Consider the following 13378-nt stretch of genomic DNA (forward strand, 5'->3'; position numbering starts at 1 on the left):
AACTGTTCTTAACTTGTTCATTTTGTGCTTTTGAAATTGTTGATTTCTGGAATATCCTACTATAAAATGATTTAATGACCAAATTAGTATTTATACCACGTTTCCTTTATAAGTGACCGACGAAGCCAAGTCAGTTTACGGCAAGTTCAGGTACTTTTATATCTCAGTTATATACACCATAATGTTTATTAGAATGCATTAAAAAGGATACTTACATTACTAGCCACCCTAACAACCCCACCAACCGAAAAAATAGCATTTTTTTACAAAAGAGAAAAAAAATACCGTCTCATTAGAAACAGACTACCGCACAGAAGACGCTTCAAAATCCATAAATGGGAAAACACGTTTCGGAGGTACCAGAAACTGAACAGAAGGGGTGAATGCAATTTTCGGTTTACAAGCAGGCATTGGTCATGGTTCAATACAACAGTAATGTTACCAATACCTCGTGTCAGTAATTACTCCCTTCTATAAGAGGAAGAGCATCTTCAACTAAAGTTGGATTTTCATCAACGTCATCTTTATGTAGTTTAACGGTTAAACCTTAATTTTGTTTTTTTTATCTGATTAGATTCATCAATAATAACCTGAATAAAACAAAGATTAACAATACGCACAATTCTTAGAAAACAATGTGTTTATTTGTACTTAGTGTTATATGGGGAAGGGTGATGGTTTTACTAAAGTACACTTTATTCCAGCAAAAATCAGTTTGTAATAGTCGTTTCAACACAATGTACATGGTTGGGGTATCCTTTGTAGTCGGTGCCTTGTGGAGAGGTCTTTAGAAAAGGCTTGCAGGGAAATTTAAAAAAAAAGGAAAAAAAAAACATGCGTTGTTATAAACAGAGAATCATTCTGAGGAGAGGTGGAAAAAACATCTTCTAAAATGAAGTCACCATTGAGTTAAGGGCAAGTCTCTCCAGGTCGATAAGTTCTTATGTGCCACTCCATCTTGAAGGCTTCCCATTATCCACCAGGAAAGACGTAAATTGTCAGAAATAAATTCAACAAACATAGGATTATAAAAGTATGCTCCACCTTATGTCTTCAAAACAAAAATAGATTTTCATGGCTCCAGACAACGCCACTTTATCACCAAACCTTTTATAATCCAATTCACAAAACATTTCTAACTAAAAAACGTACAAAAAAGAAAAGAAATGGTCCATATCGTACGTTCCGTCTGCCGCTTGGCTATTCAACAGATTCCTGGGCTCCTTTGGAGCGTTGCTATGTTTAGCTATACAAAGCAGGAAAAGAGACACAGAAGGGTTAAAGCAGGATTATCTAATAATGAAGATATAAAGTATCATTACTGTACTTTCTGTATATACCTATTTTATCTACAATTTTAAAAAGTAAAAAATTACCTATTTGGATCTGACTCTTGTTTTATATTGGCTTGGTCTTGTGGTTCTGCTGATCCTAAGAAAACGGAGGGGGAAAAAAAAAAGTCACCATTGTAAAGGTACAAGTCACGTTATGAATTTAGACATTTTCTGTTAATTTTCCATAAACATCAAGGAAAGGAGCAGTATAACAATAAGGCTTCCAAACCGTGCCGCGACACCAGCATAGGAGACACACGCAGTTAAGTGTTTTCAGAATGATTTTCATCAAGGGCTGCTTACATTTTCCACGTGCGGTACTTAAAATGTAACATTATTACTGTTATTAGAGAACTACACCGACGGCAAATCCCATGTAACAGGTCTAAATGCCATTATTAGAGTTAATAGTGCAGTATATTTCAACTTCACTGGTCATCAACATTTTTTGTCCGTCCATTACAAGTTTAGCGTAGACTCTCATCAAACCACTGGTTCACAGTTTTTTGTGGAACATTCTTCCAGCATGTTCAAGATGGGAAACACTCTGCAGCGTCTAAACAGGAGGACTGCCTGATGAGGTCTGGACTTATTGTCATTTTACTAACAGTACATCAGATCAAATAGCACTGACGCTGGATCTGTCCCCACTTTTTGGAAGCCAATTAAATTGCATAGTGTTGCAGCATTCACGGGTGCTTTAGAAGTAATGTTAACCCTCTTAAATAATCAGGGATCCTCATAATTAAGCTGGGACTTTCTTCACTAATAAAAACTACTCCCTAAAATATCCACCACACAAGCTGCCATTCTATATCAGAAAACACAACATGCAAAATGGAACAGGCACTACTACCTTCATCTGTTGATTCTTCTACTTGGCTTTTGTCCGCTTTACCTTACAAAATAAAAGGGTTTATTAGGAGTTTTAGCGTCCCACATGGCAAGCAAAAACAGATAAATGTATTTCTTATCTCTAAACATGAAATTGTTCATAAAAAAAGCAACGTTATGAAAAGCAGTGGCCTGCAAAAGAAAAAATAAAAGAAAAAAATATATACATGCATACCAGATCCTACAGATGTTGCAGATGCACTTTCATCATGTACTTCTAAAATAAAAAAATAAAAAAGGAAAAAAAACTAAAATAACGATGTGTGCGAAGTTGGATTATGAAATATTTTCACATTTCCAAAGATGTGTGATGACACGTCGCTGTAGGACCATAGTATCCGTTTGAATTACACAGAATAAAAATTGCACAGTACAATGCTTGCTACAGGAAACTAACTACTGAGGTCTGCAAAGGAGATCCCTCCTCTACACCTCTATGGACCAGCTATCTGTGGACCAGCTCCCATCTCAAAGGTACGTTGGAGGGTCGCCAACAGTCCGGCTCAGATAAATGGATCACTGGTTCCAATATTATCAGTTACAGAAAGGAAAAGATCAACCATATGCACTTGTACGGATACGATAGCTGCATTCTCTTTAAGTGACCACATTCTGCCACGTTGCAAATCCATGGAGGGATTCTGCAGAATCCACCCCAACACGCATTTGCTCTCCTTCCCTGCTTGAGCAAGAGTTCCGGGGGTTCTAACAAGATCCGAATGTGCATGCGTGCATAACGTGCTCCCATTGATTCGATTAGGAGCACTTTCCTGACCGTAATCGGCTGCTTCAAACCGAGTGGCGGGAAAAGCTGGTCACATGGTGCAGTACGCTTCAGCTCTGAAGGTAAGCATTTTTTCAGCTACATTTTTACATAACGCATATTAAATAACTTAAAAAAGTCATTTAAGATACATTCTTCATTAGTGTACACACAAAAGACAGCTCGGGTATATATAAAAAACAAACATACATACAATTCCACCTTAATCTTAGTTTTTACTGCTGTTAACATTTTACTGCTGTTAACATAAAAGTACACAATGTATATAAACATATGTTTTTTTTTTTGGAGTACTTACGATTGTTAAGCACCAATCCTGGGAAGGGTCTGTAGAAAGAACAAAAATCTATAAGCATAAAGTTTAACTAAAGATTCATTGGGTTTCATAGTATATTAAGCAAACTAACTAATTTGTTTTTTTCCCCTTCCTCTTAAGATTTATTCACAAAAAAAGAGCCGCGAAGCCTTTTATGTTTCTGCAACAACGAACCCATGCCAGGTTTTGTGTCATATGACAATTAAGCGTAATTATAGAATTATTTCTGGGAACTGCGCTGAAAAACAGGTTTCAACTGCTGCATTTTACCACAAATTAAATTTGTAGTTGAATAAAAGCTGTAAATTATGTATCCCAACTTTTGGTCTGTCCGACGTGAGAATCATACTTCATTTTATTGCACATTTCAAACCTGCCAGATATCTATTTTTTCGAGCACACATTTCGAAATTTAAGCCCACTCACCTAATAACAGTAAATTTTATGAATTCTGCAGAATCCAGAATTTTCCGCATAGAACCGACTTCCAGGTAACTGGGGGCCTTAAAAGTAACCCCAGGAGGCATACCATCCACTACCACACAACCTGGATTAGTGGTTATTTTTCTGTACGGGACTTTCACTGGGAAACTCATACCAATAGCTTCTCCTATGTTTAAAAAAAAAATAAAAAAAAAAAAATCATAAATGCCAAGTGCTAGTTGTTGAGTTTCCCCCTTAGAAGGTGAGCCAGTTTAGAAATACATAGATAGATATCTCTCTATAAAGCACAAGTTAAGCACATTATATATATGGTAACAAAGTAACAAAATGCTAAATATTTTCCTGCACTACACAACACATCACGAATAAGACATGGCTACCCGGCGATGCTTCTCCCAAAATCTGCCCTAATATTAATTAAAAAAAAAAAAAAACTTTCATTAAAGATATAGATTATCATTATTAATACAGTGATTGGACTTCATAAGAAACTTTTACCTTACTTCTCAGACAGCCTCTGAGCCAGCCTTAGGCCAATGGGGGGTGCATAAGAAGCTGCTTAATCTGCTATGGTGGCACAACCCCTGCCTAAAACTGAAAGCCTGTGTTTTCCATACAAACTACCAGCCATTTGCCGACATGAAATGAAGTTACCATATTTGGGAAATTACATAAGAAATTTGAGTAAATCAAGTTCACACATAATTATGTATACATACCAAATTTCTGACTAAAGAGTTCATTCACTTGTTCCCTCAGCTGACGGGCTTTATCTACTTTAACTGTTTTTTCGGTGTCCACATCTGGAAGAGAAGACAAACTGAAAAGTTGTATTTAAGTGTATTAATTGGGACTGCAGACAGTCCAGAAAGTACAAATGTGCTAGTGCTCAATTTGGGTGCTAGCTACAGTAATTTCACCAGAATGGGCTATAAAAGTTGGATCCAGCTCATAAAAGCTTTGCAGGTGAAAAACAATAAAGTTGTACAATGTCCCAGTAAGCACCCTGAACAAACAACGCATACGAGAGTACTTTTTAAGTATTGTGTTCTGATGTTTCACGTCACTGATTGGCTGATTTTAGCAGTCAATCAGTGGTAGGAAAGCACTACCATTAAAATCAATAGAAGTGCAATGTTTCCAAATACAGCATGGTGGATCCAAATGTGTGAAGCAGTTATGAGGAGGTTATAAAAGTGATCATATGCAGCCTGAACAACATAAAGGATAGAACAAAGGTTTATATGGCATGCCACTTGCCTGGTATAGTTACTTGTATAATATTGAGATCTTCAAGTGCAGATGCAGTAACAGAGGCGTTGTGGGCACTTCCCCTTCCTTGGAGTGAAAGAAAAGAAACATATATAGACGTTTACACATCGTATGGAAAGCAAGGAACTTCTCCTTTATTCCCTTCGTGACCAGGGGTTTTGTTCGTCTAAGTGACCAGAATTTTTTTCTGCCATTTTTAACATACAACCAGTATACCTTATTTTAAAGTTTAGTGTACCTAATTATATATTGTTTTATCAAGGACAGATAGGGCTTTTTCTTTATATAATTTTTGTATAGTCTGTGATTTGGTGGAAATAATATGTCAAATAAGTTAGAAATATGCAATTTTATTTAGATTTCTTCCACAAGTTAGTTGTCAACGATTACAACTGGATTTATGTTCAACAACACCCCCTGAGTAGAATATCCCACATAGGGGAGCAAAACACTCCCTTACATATAATTGTTTATTTAACATTGGATTGAGGGAAAGGAAGGGGTTATTTTTAATGTATATTTATAGTGGGAGGGGCACAACTCCACTTTTTAAATGTTGATACTATTTCTGCTTCTTCTTATTGTTATTTTTATTTGTACACTTTTTGACTCGAGATCCCTTTGAGGTCTTTAAAAACCTATTGGAACTGGATGGTACCCTTTATGATGCCATGGTGAGATCTTCTAGTCATAGTCTTATTTTTTAATTTAATTGTTTTATTAACTATTTCTAAGAGAGCGGTTAAATAAGAATTGTAAATTAATGGCACAGAATGCTGATGGGGAAAAAAAGAAAAGATCAACATGAAAAATGATCATCATGTATTTTTCAAAGGAGAGATTTTGAATATCAAGACAATCTTGTGTAACAATAATCTAGAGGAATATTTACCGTATTAATATTTCCCCAAATATATAGGCTTTCAGAATGGAAGTGAATACTTACTTGGTAGAAAGTGTACAGGGGGCTCTTTGGCTGCAGTTTCAAACATTTCAGGCCTGACAAAGACAATCAGTTTAATGTACAATAACGACAAAAGTGCACAAATCTCACATCACATAATTATTTGAAAACCTTACGCCGAGTCTTGTCTTACTTTTTGACTATAAATTTAATCTTGGCTCGGTTTCGGAGAATCTTTTCGAGCCTAGGAATTCCAAATGTAGAAGGCCTGCGAAAAGGAACGCCCTCGGGAAGACCCTCCACGTAGAAGTCCTCCGGGTAGGATTCAAACAATGCAAACGGCACTTTGAAAGGCTCATTCAGGCCTAACGCCTCTCCTACAATGAATCAGATTGTGTTGGGAACGCTGAGTTAGCATAATGTACCAGGTAGACAACAAATTAAGAAGTGATTATTTAAAATGAATAATGTGAATTTTAAAACCATTTAAAATGTCACGCATTAGATTTGTACCACACCAACAGGCCTGACAAACCAAAGCAAATGAAGTCACATAGAATCTAACGAAGTACAAGAAAATCAATTAAAAGGTTCACTCACCACATTTTTCATCAAATAGTGCTTCCACTTTCTGCTTCAAGTCTGTAATTTTTGCATTCCATGCCTCTGTTGAAAATTTAAACTGACGTTACTTAAATTAAGTAGTGTAGAAAAACTTCAGACTAATATCAACATGTTTTCTTTTGTCTACTAGCAAAAAATATATATATATTTTACAGGACACAGGTATTACCTGCACATTGCAGAATCTTCTAGTCTTGGTTTATTTAAAAAGATAGCATAATATACATCTACCTAGGTTGCTAGTATACTTAAAAAACCATACACTACCTCATTTTGTTACAAGAACATGCATTAATACTTAAGAGCAAACGCAATATTTAAAAGAAATCTGACATTTCAATTTTACCAAAGGAAAACTCTCTCCCTCGTGGTTTGCATGCCACACTGGAACCATTCGTTTGAGGGAGCACAATGTTTTTTGATGTATCTTGCGAGACTGCAAAGCAATAAAACATAAAACATATTACATGCCACAAGTTTAAAAAAAAATAAAAATAAAATTAACGTTGGAAAACAGAAATCACTAAGACATGTACAGAGTGTAAAGCATGAGTATGTAGAGGATATTAAAAAAATGCTTGTTACCATAGCAACCAACATAATAGACCAAGCAGCTTAAATGTTTCCATTGCTTCCTATGGTCATCACTTTTCTAACTAGGCAACAGAAATTTTTTTTATATATAGGCCCCATTACGTATACTCAGGGTTGAGACTATAAGCCACTGACAAGTTACAAACTACCGGACAGTTTTTTTGTTCATAAAAGTGTGTTTTCTTTACTGCTTTCTGAACTAGAGACACCTGCAGAGGTTAAATTTAGTAGCAGCAGACTTCTGGTAAGACCAGAAATCATGCAAAGTGGGAACCGTAAAAATAGAAACATTGGTTACCTCCTGGCACTGAATTCACACTTTCCACTGCAACGTCCACCGACGGACTTTCTGCTCTCTGGTCTGTCTCCGTGTTCGGTAAAGCTAAAAAAAAACCAACAGGTTTTATTGTTTACCAAGTCGTTTTGGACGTTTGGAAATGTTCCTCTGCCATTCATTTGTATTTCTTGTGCCTTCAGGCATACGCACTCATTCATCTTTCTGCTCGTGTGTGTCTGGCGCCCCCTCCAGACGTGGCTATAATCCAATAACGCTTCGACATATATTGTAAACTTTGTCCCTCTTTTAGCATGGGAGCTATGTCTACTTAACGGGGAACTCCCACCTTATTTTTCTCCCATTCGTTATTGTCCTAAAGTTCTCGTGACCTGGACCCTTCTTGGACGACACAGCATGTGAACCAGAGTGCAAAACTTAAATATGGATGTCGCAAATGCGTAAATAGAAATTTTATCTGCAACAATACTCTGACTTTACATACATCTCTCCTGGTGTCAGCTTCAGGCCACTATTGCCCCTTTAGTGTCCTATCTCTGGCTAGGTAAGGCTACACTGAACTGTAGTGAATGCTTAATGTATTTGTATGCAAGGAACTTAGAAACACCCATGCAGAACCTTGGGCTTTCTTGCTCTGCAATAGCTACATTGCTAGGTTCTCTACTCCCATACAACTATACCACATATAGAAAAGAGTGAGTTCCCGCTTTAAAAACCCCTTAAAATTTGAAAAAATAAAAATTAAACTGTAATAAGATGCATTTATCATAAAAGCAAAGACCTCAAAACTGCAGCATGCCAACAGTTTCAGCATTTGGAGGTACCATGTAAAGTAAATTATTATTCTTACCGTCAACACCTATTTTATCAGTTAGTTCAGGAGGAATATAGGGGAATACCAACTGCGGCCTAGAAAGGAAAACAAGGCGCATTTGTTTGTCATTAGAATCAAACTACTGTTATATAAAATACCTTTTTTTCGGTTTGAAAATAGGACTTTCTTGACAACTATACAACTTTCAGTTTTGCGCCTTTTTCTATGTATGTATGTATGTATGTATGTATATATATATATATATATATATATATATATATATATATATATATATAAGCACAAGTGTTATTAAACTGGATAATCCAACCGAGTCTAGGTGTTTGGCACAATTGGCATTCACCAAATGGGACACTGCTCTTTGCAGACCTTCTAAATTCGCCGGGCATTTTACCCGTGACCTTTAAACGCCACAAACCCTGTTATTAACTGCACACAGACACACAAATACTGCTGGCAGAAAAACAGATCCACCTAGTCTGCTGCTTTTGGATCATTTTCACTTTATTCTTTAGAATGGCTTTATGGAAATTCCAAGCTTTCTTGAATTCCTGTGCTGTGTTTGTACATGCCACTTACACCGGAAGTATATTCCAAGTATCTACTTACCCTTACCACAGTTTTACATCCTCTAAATCATACCCTCAAGCTGTGGAACTCATTTTTTTTTATTCAAATGTTTTCCTCCTAGACCTTACTTAATACCTTGATATGCTCGAACATGTCTTAAATGCATTATTTTACACTTAGCCATGTTATATTTTAGTTCCCAAACACTAGTCCTTTCCACTAGTTTCATCCACATCTCTAATCACAAAGGAAAGACACACAATTAAAACTGTCTTAGTTACTTCAAACGTGATTGTACGTGCATTACACTCATACGATAACCAGTCTCCTACAGCTGATTGTAAATGTATAACGCCTGCCCATTAAATGATGAGCGAAAGGTGCAACAGCAATAAAATATTTAGAAAATTAAGACCTTTACACATACTTCTTGACGACAAACTTGATTTTGGTGCTTCCGCGTACAATTCTTTCAAGTCGTGGAATGCCAAACCAAGTTGGACTCCGGAATGGAATGCCTTCTGGAAGCCCTTCTACATACAGAAACTCTGGATTGGACTCGAATACAGGATAAGGGACTTTCACAGCTTCTGAGAGCCCCAGTGCTTGAGCTGGAAGAAGGATTCATTGTCTCATTCTGACTTTCTAGCCATACAGTCACAAAACATATTTACACTGAAACTTAACAAGTTCAGCTTGCACCAAAAATAACTTGGCTGGTTGATTTAGAATTGTCAAAAAACAATAAAATTATAATGCGCAGTTTTTGTGGCCTTATTGCTGTAACAACCAATGGTTATTGTACTACAATAACTGGTTAAAATAACTCCCAACGCATCTAAAGGAGGCCTGGAAAAAACTGTGTAGAAGTTAGTAACCAACTAGAATAATATGAGCCAGCAAGAGGGTCACCCATAGAGATCTACATAAAACAATACAAGAAGTTTAGGAGCTGGACCTAAAACTCTAGGAGCCATGGCTACCTAGCTCCTATAAGAGCAGATAAGAGAGCTTCAGCCAAACGATTCGTTCCTTCAGACCTTAAATTGGTGCCTGGTATTGGCTAAGGTTCATATGCATATTTAAAATTACCTTCATATATTACCCTCTACAACCTACCACCACATCAGTAAAGTAATTTTATTTTTTTTATTTATTTATTTTTTTTTAATACATAGGACATTTCATTCTTACATCGTACAGGTAATATTGCTATTATATTTTTACAGCATTCAAAAATCCAGACCGTGGCAAGACCTCTTTTTCGAGGAGGGAGAAAGAAGAGAGATAGTGATAATATTTTTAAACCTATTAAAAATATAATAATTTAATAATTGCCAGGATTGTGTGGGAGAGGTAAAAAAATAAATAAATAAATAAGTAAATAGATAAGTAAATAGTAATTTTTTTTAATATGTTTGATCATTTGAAGAGATCCATCTATGCCATGGAGATCATATAGCATCATAGTTATTAATATTATTATGGATTCGATAGAAGTGTTTCTCCATTGTATATTGATAGTTTATCTGGGATATGATCTGGGACCATGATGGAGATTGATCCAATTTCCAATACCTTGCTATACAAATTTTGGTTGCTGCCAAGATATTAATTGCCAAGTATGATTTCGCTTTATTTTCCCAAGGTAAAAGAAAGATTTGCGGAGACAGTGTCAGGTCCGTCCCAAATAGACATTTAAATAGGCTAGAGATTTCAGATTTATAAGTTTGTCACAGTCCCACCAAATATGCCTCATAGACCCCAATTCTACTTTACATCTCCAACACTTATTAGAGGTAGCATTATACATTTTATGTAATGACGTTGGAACATAATACCATCTATGAAGGAGTTTATAGTATTGTTCTTGAAGGTTTATACAATGTATCGCTTTCCTTAAATTATTCCAAGCTTCACACCAAGTATCAAAAGGATAAACAGCCCCTAGATCTCTTTCCCATTTCAGGATGGTGTTTGGTTTGTCTAAAGTAAGCTCTTGATCCAATATATTATTTAGCCGCGAAATTAGGTTTTTTTTGTAATGCTTACTTATAAACTTATCTAAGTTAGTCGAAGGATTTAACGAATTAGTTTTAATAAAGTTTCTAATCCTTAGATAGGAAAATAGTTCCTTCCTTGGGAGATTATATTTAACTTGAAGTTCTTTAAATGAAATCAAATCAGGAAAAGAGCTAATATCCGATATTGTATCAATACCTTGCGAAAACCAAGATCTTAAATCAATGTCTTTTATCATACTTTGTACAGCTACCAATGGAGTAGACAGCGAACAGGGTTTCGTAGTGCCAAATCTTTTCTTAAAAGTAGTCATATTTCTCAATATATTTAAGATAATGGGGTTAGAGATCTTTAAACTATTTATATCCTCTATACTGGTCCAGTATAAAAGAGATGGATCTAAATTGTGGCATTTCCACCTTTCATAATTATACCATGGTAAGTCCAATTTCCGTTTAATATCCCAAGCTAGAAAGTGATTAAATAGGCACGTTTGATGTAAATTGCTTAGATTAGGAAAATTAAACCCAACTCGCGAAAGAGTTCTGGTAAGAGTGGAACGTAGAATTCTAGGTTTTTTACCCAACCATACATAAGATGTAAATAGTTTTTCAAATTGATTTAAAATTTTCAATGGAACTGGTAAAGGTATTATTCTAAATAAGTAGATCAATTTTGGGAGGACATATGATTTTAATGTATTAAGTCTGCCCATCCAAGAAATTTCCAGATTCTTCCATTGGGTAAATTGAGTTTTAAAGGAGTCTAAAAGAATCGTATAATTATTAACTATAGTGTCTGTAAGACTCTGATATATTTTAATACCCAAATAATCAATATATTTTTGACTCCAATTCATTGCCGACATATTCTTAATGTTTTCAAACCGAAGATGATCCATATTAAAGTCAATAATTTGTGATTTATTTAAGTTTAATTTGTAGTTAGAATATATTGCGTAATTATTGATACATTCCAAAGTCTCTGGAAGAGAAGTTTCAGGGGAAGCTAAGGTAAGGAGAATGTCATCAGCATATAAAGAGATCTTATGCTCATAGGGGCCTGTTCTTATACCGGTAATTTTATCCGAAAGGCGTATTGCTGTCGCAAGAGGTTCAATTGAAAGAACATATAGTAAGGGAGCAAGAGGGCACCCTTGTCTTGTTCCATTGTTAATAGAAAAGCTGGCTGAATTGAGATTGAACCCTGAAATTTTCGCTTGCAGGTTCTTATACAGCGCCATAGTATAGTTTAAAAATTGACCGGTCAAACCAAAGGTGATTCAAGTTTGTTCTAGGAAGGACCAGCTTACGCGATCAAGCGCCTTTTCGGCATCAAGCGCAAGAAAAAAGTAATTTTATACAAATAAAATACAAATAATATATAAATACCCTGTCTCCTTATCATACTGCCCGTGGTGAAAATAAACGTTTTTAAGGTTTGACCCCTGCGACCACTTGTCCGCCCTTTAAAGCCGCTTGTTGCAGGTAAGCGGCACAGAGAGTATAGAGATGAACCAGCTGGGGCACAGACAAGCTGTTTGGGCAAAAATACAGCACAGACAAGCTGTTTGGGGACAAAGATGCCACAGGGAGCAAAGGTGGCACATGTTGGTTTGTGAAGTCAGGGGGGGGCAAAACAGGGCAATTTTCGCACTGGGGCCTTGTGGTTTCTAGTTACGTCCTGCTAAAATACATCGCTGTATATGGTAACTTAGATTAGCCCTGACAAAACCTGGTTTTATTATATTTTTTGCATGGGACCTCCCCTTTACGAGTAAGAGAAGCGTGACGTAGACATCTTCGTCTCCTGTGACCAGAGAGATACCATCTTTAGCTCATTGAGAAAGCCAATAAGTGTCAGAAATGTAGGTCTGAGGAACCTTAAGGAAACTTGGTCTGCATTGCCCTTAGGCCAGGAGCAATCAGAAATTTTAGGCAATACTTTATTTTATTTCTATGTAGAAATTTCTGATGACAGTTAATCAACACTTACCAAATTTTGCATTGAAGATCTCCTCAACTTGCTTTCTTAACTTAGTTATCCTTATATTCCAGTCTTCTTTCGCTAAACGGAAAATAAGTAACCATGAGGGATTTCAAAGTAAAATGCAGGTAAAAATATAAAACACATAAAAAAAAACAAAATAGCGTCCACGCCAAATAGTGAAAACCATTAGAATATAGTAGTATCCATGTTTACTGAATATGCATACCTCCTGCATTTGTTTTGTTCTGAATAGAGTCCGCTGAAGCCTGTGTAAGTAGCTCTGGACTGTAAAAAATAAAACAAATAAAAAAAAAGTTGAGAGTGAGCTTAGAGAGCGTTTTGTACAGTAAGAATACATCTTATTTTAGTCTAATCAGTAGAACTTTATACGTTTGCAAGCAAGGCTCACAGTTCCTGTCCTTCCAAACTGGACTGTGCACCACATGCTGCTGTTCCAATGTCATGTTCGGTGCATAGCTGTGTTGTCTACGGCAAGAATAATTT

At 36.1% G+C, this 13378-nt stretch overlaps 1 protein-coding gene and 1 long non-coding RNA gene across 5 annotated transcripts in view; both read right to left on the reverse strand.

Moving 5' to 3' along the window:
- Positions 1-622: 622 nt before the first annotated feature.
- Positions 623-1453, reverse strand: LOC128472944 (uncharacterized). Its single transcript, XR_008346227.1, has 2 exons — positions 1377-1453; positions 623-1246 (listed from the first exon to the last, which is right to left on the reverse strand). It is a non-coding gene; the product is annotated as an uncharacterized LOC128472944 (long non-coding RNA).
- A 282-nt stretch (positions 1454-1735) lies between these two features.
- GTF2I (general transcription factor IIi) overlaps positions 1736-13378 on the reverse strand; it is a 36241-nt gene continuing 24598 nt past the window's right edge. For 3 of the 4 annotated variants that reach the window (XM_053454922.1, XM_053454919.1, XM_053454921.1), the window contains 14 exons: positions 13101-13159; positions 12881-12952; positions 9291-9474; positions 8312-8370; positions 7465-7548; positions 6919-7008; positions 6549-6614; positions 6142-6325; positions 5991-6043; positions 5033-5110; positions 4492-4575; positions 3755-3938; positions 3311-3339; positions 2246-2445 (listed from right to left, as the gene is read on the reverse strand). In XM_053454922.1, the coding sequence (XP_053310897.1) occupies positions 2327-2445; positions 3311-3339; positions 3755-3938; positions 4492-4575; positions 5033-5110; positions 5991-6043; positions 6142-6325; positions 6549-6614; positions 6919-7008; positions 7465-7548; positions 8312-8370; positions 9291-9474; positions 12881-12952; positions 13101-13159 (1345 nt within the window). In that variant the 3' untranslated portion in view covers positions 2246-2326. The other variant, XM_053454920.1, reaches the window with a different exon arrangement.

Source organism: Spea bombifrons, chromosome 2, assembly GCF_027358695.1.
Source record: "Spea bombifrons isolate aSpeBom1 chromosome 2, aSpeBom1.2.pri, whole genome shotgun sequence".
In the NCBI taxonomy this organism is placed as follows: domain Eukaryota; kingdom Metazoa; phylum Chordata; class Amphibia; order Anura; family Pelobatidae; genus Spea; species Spea bombifrons.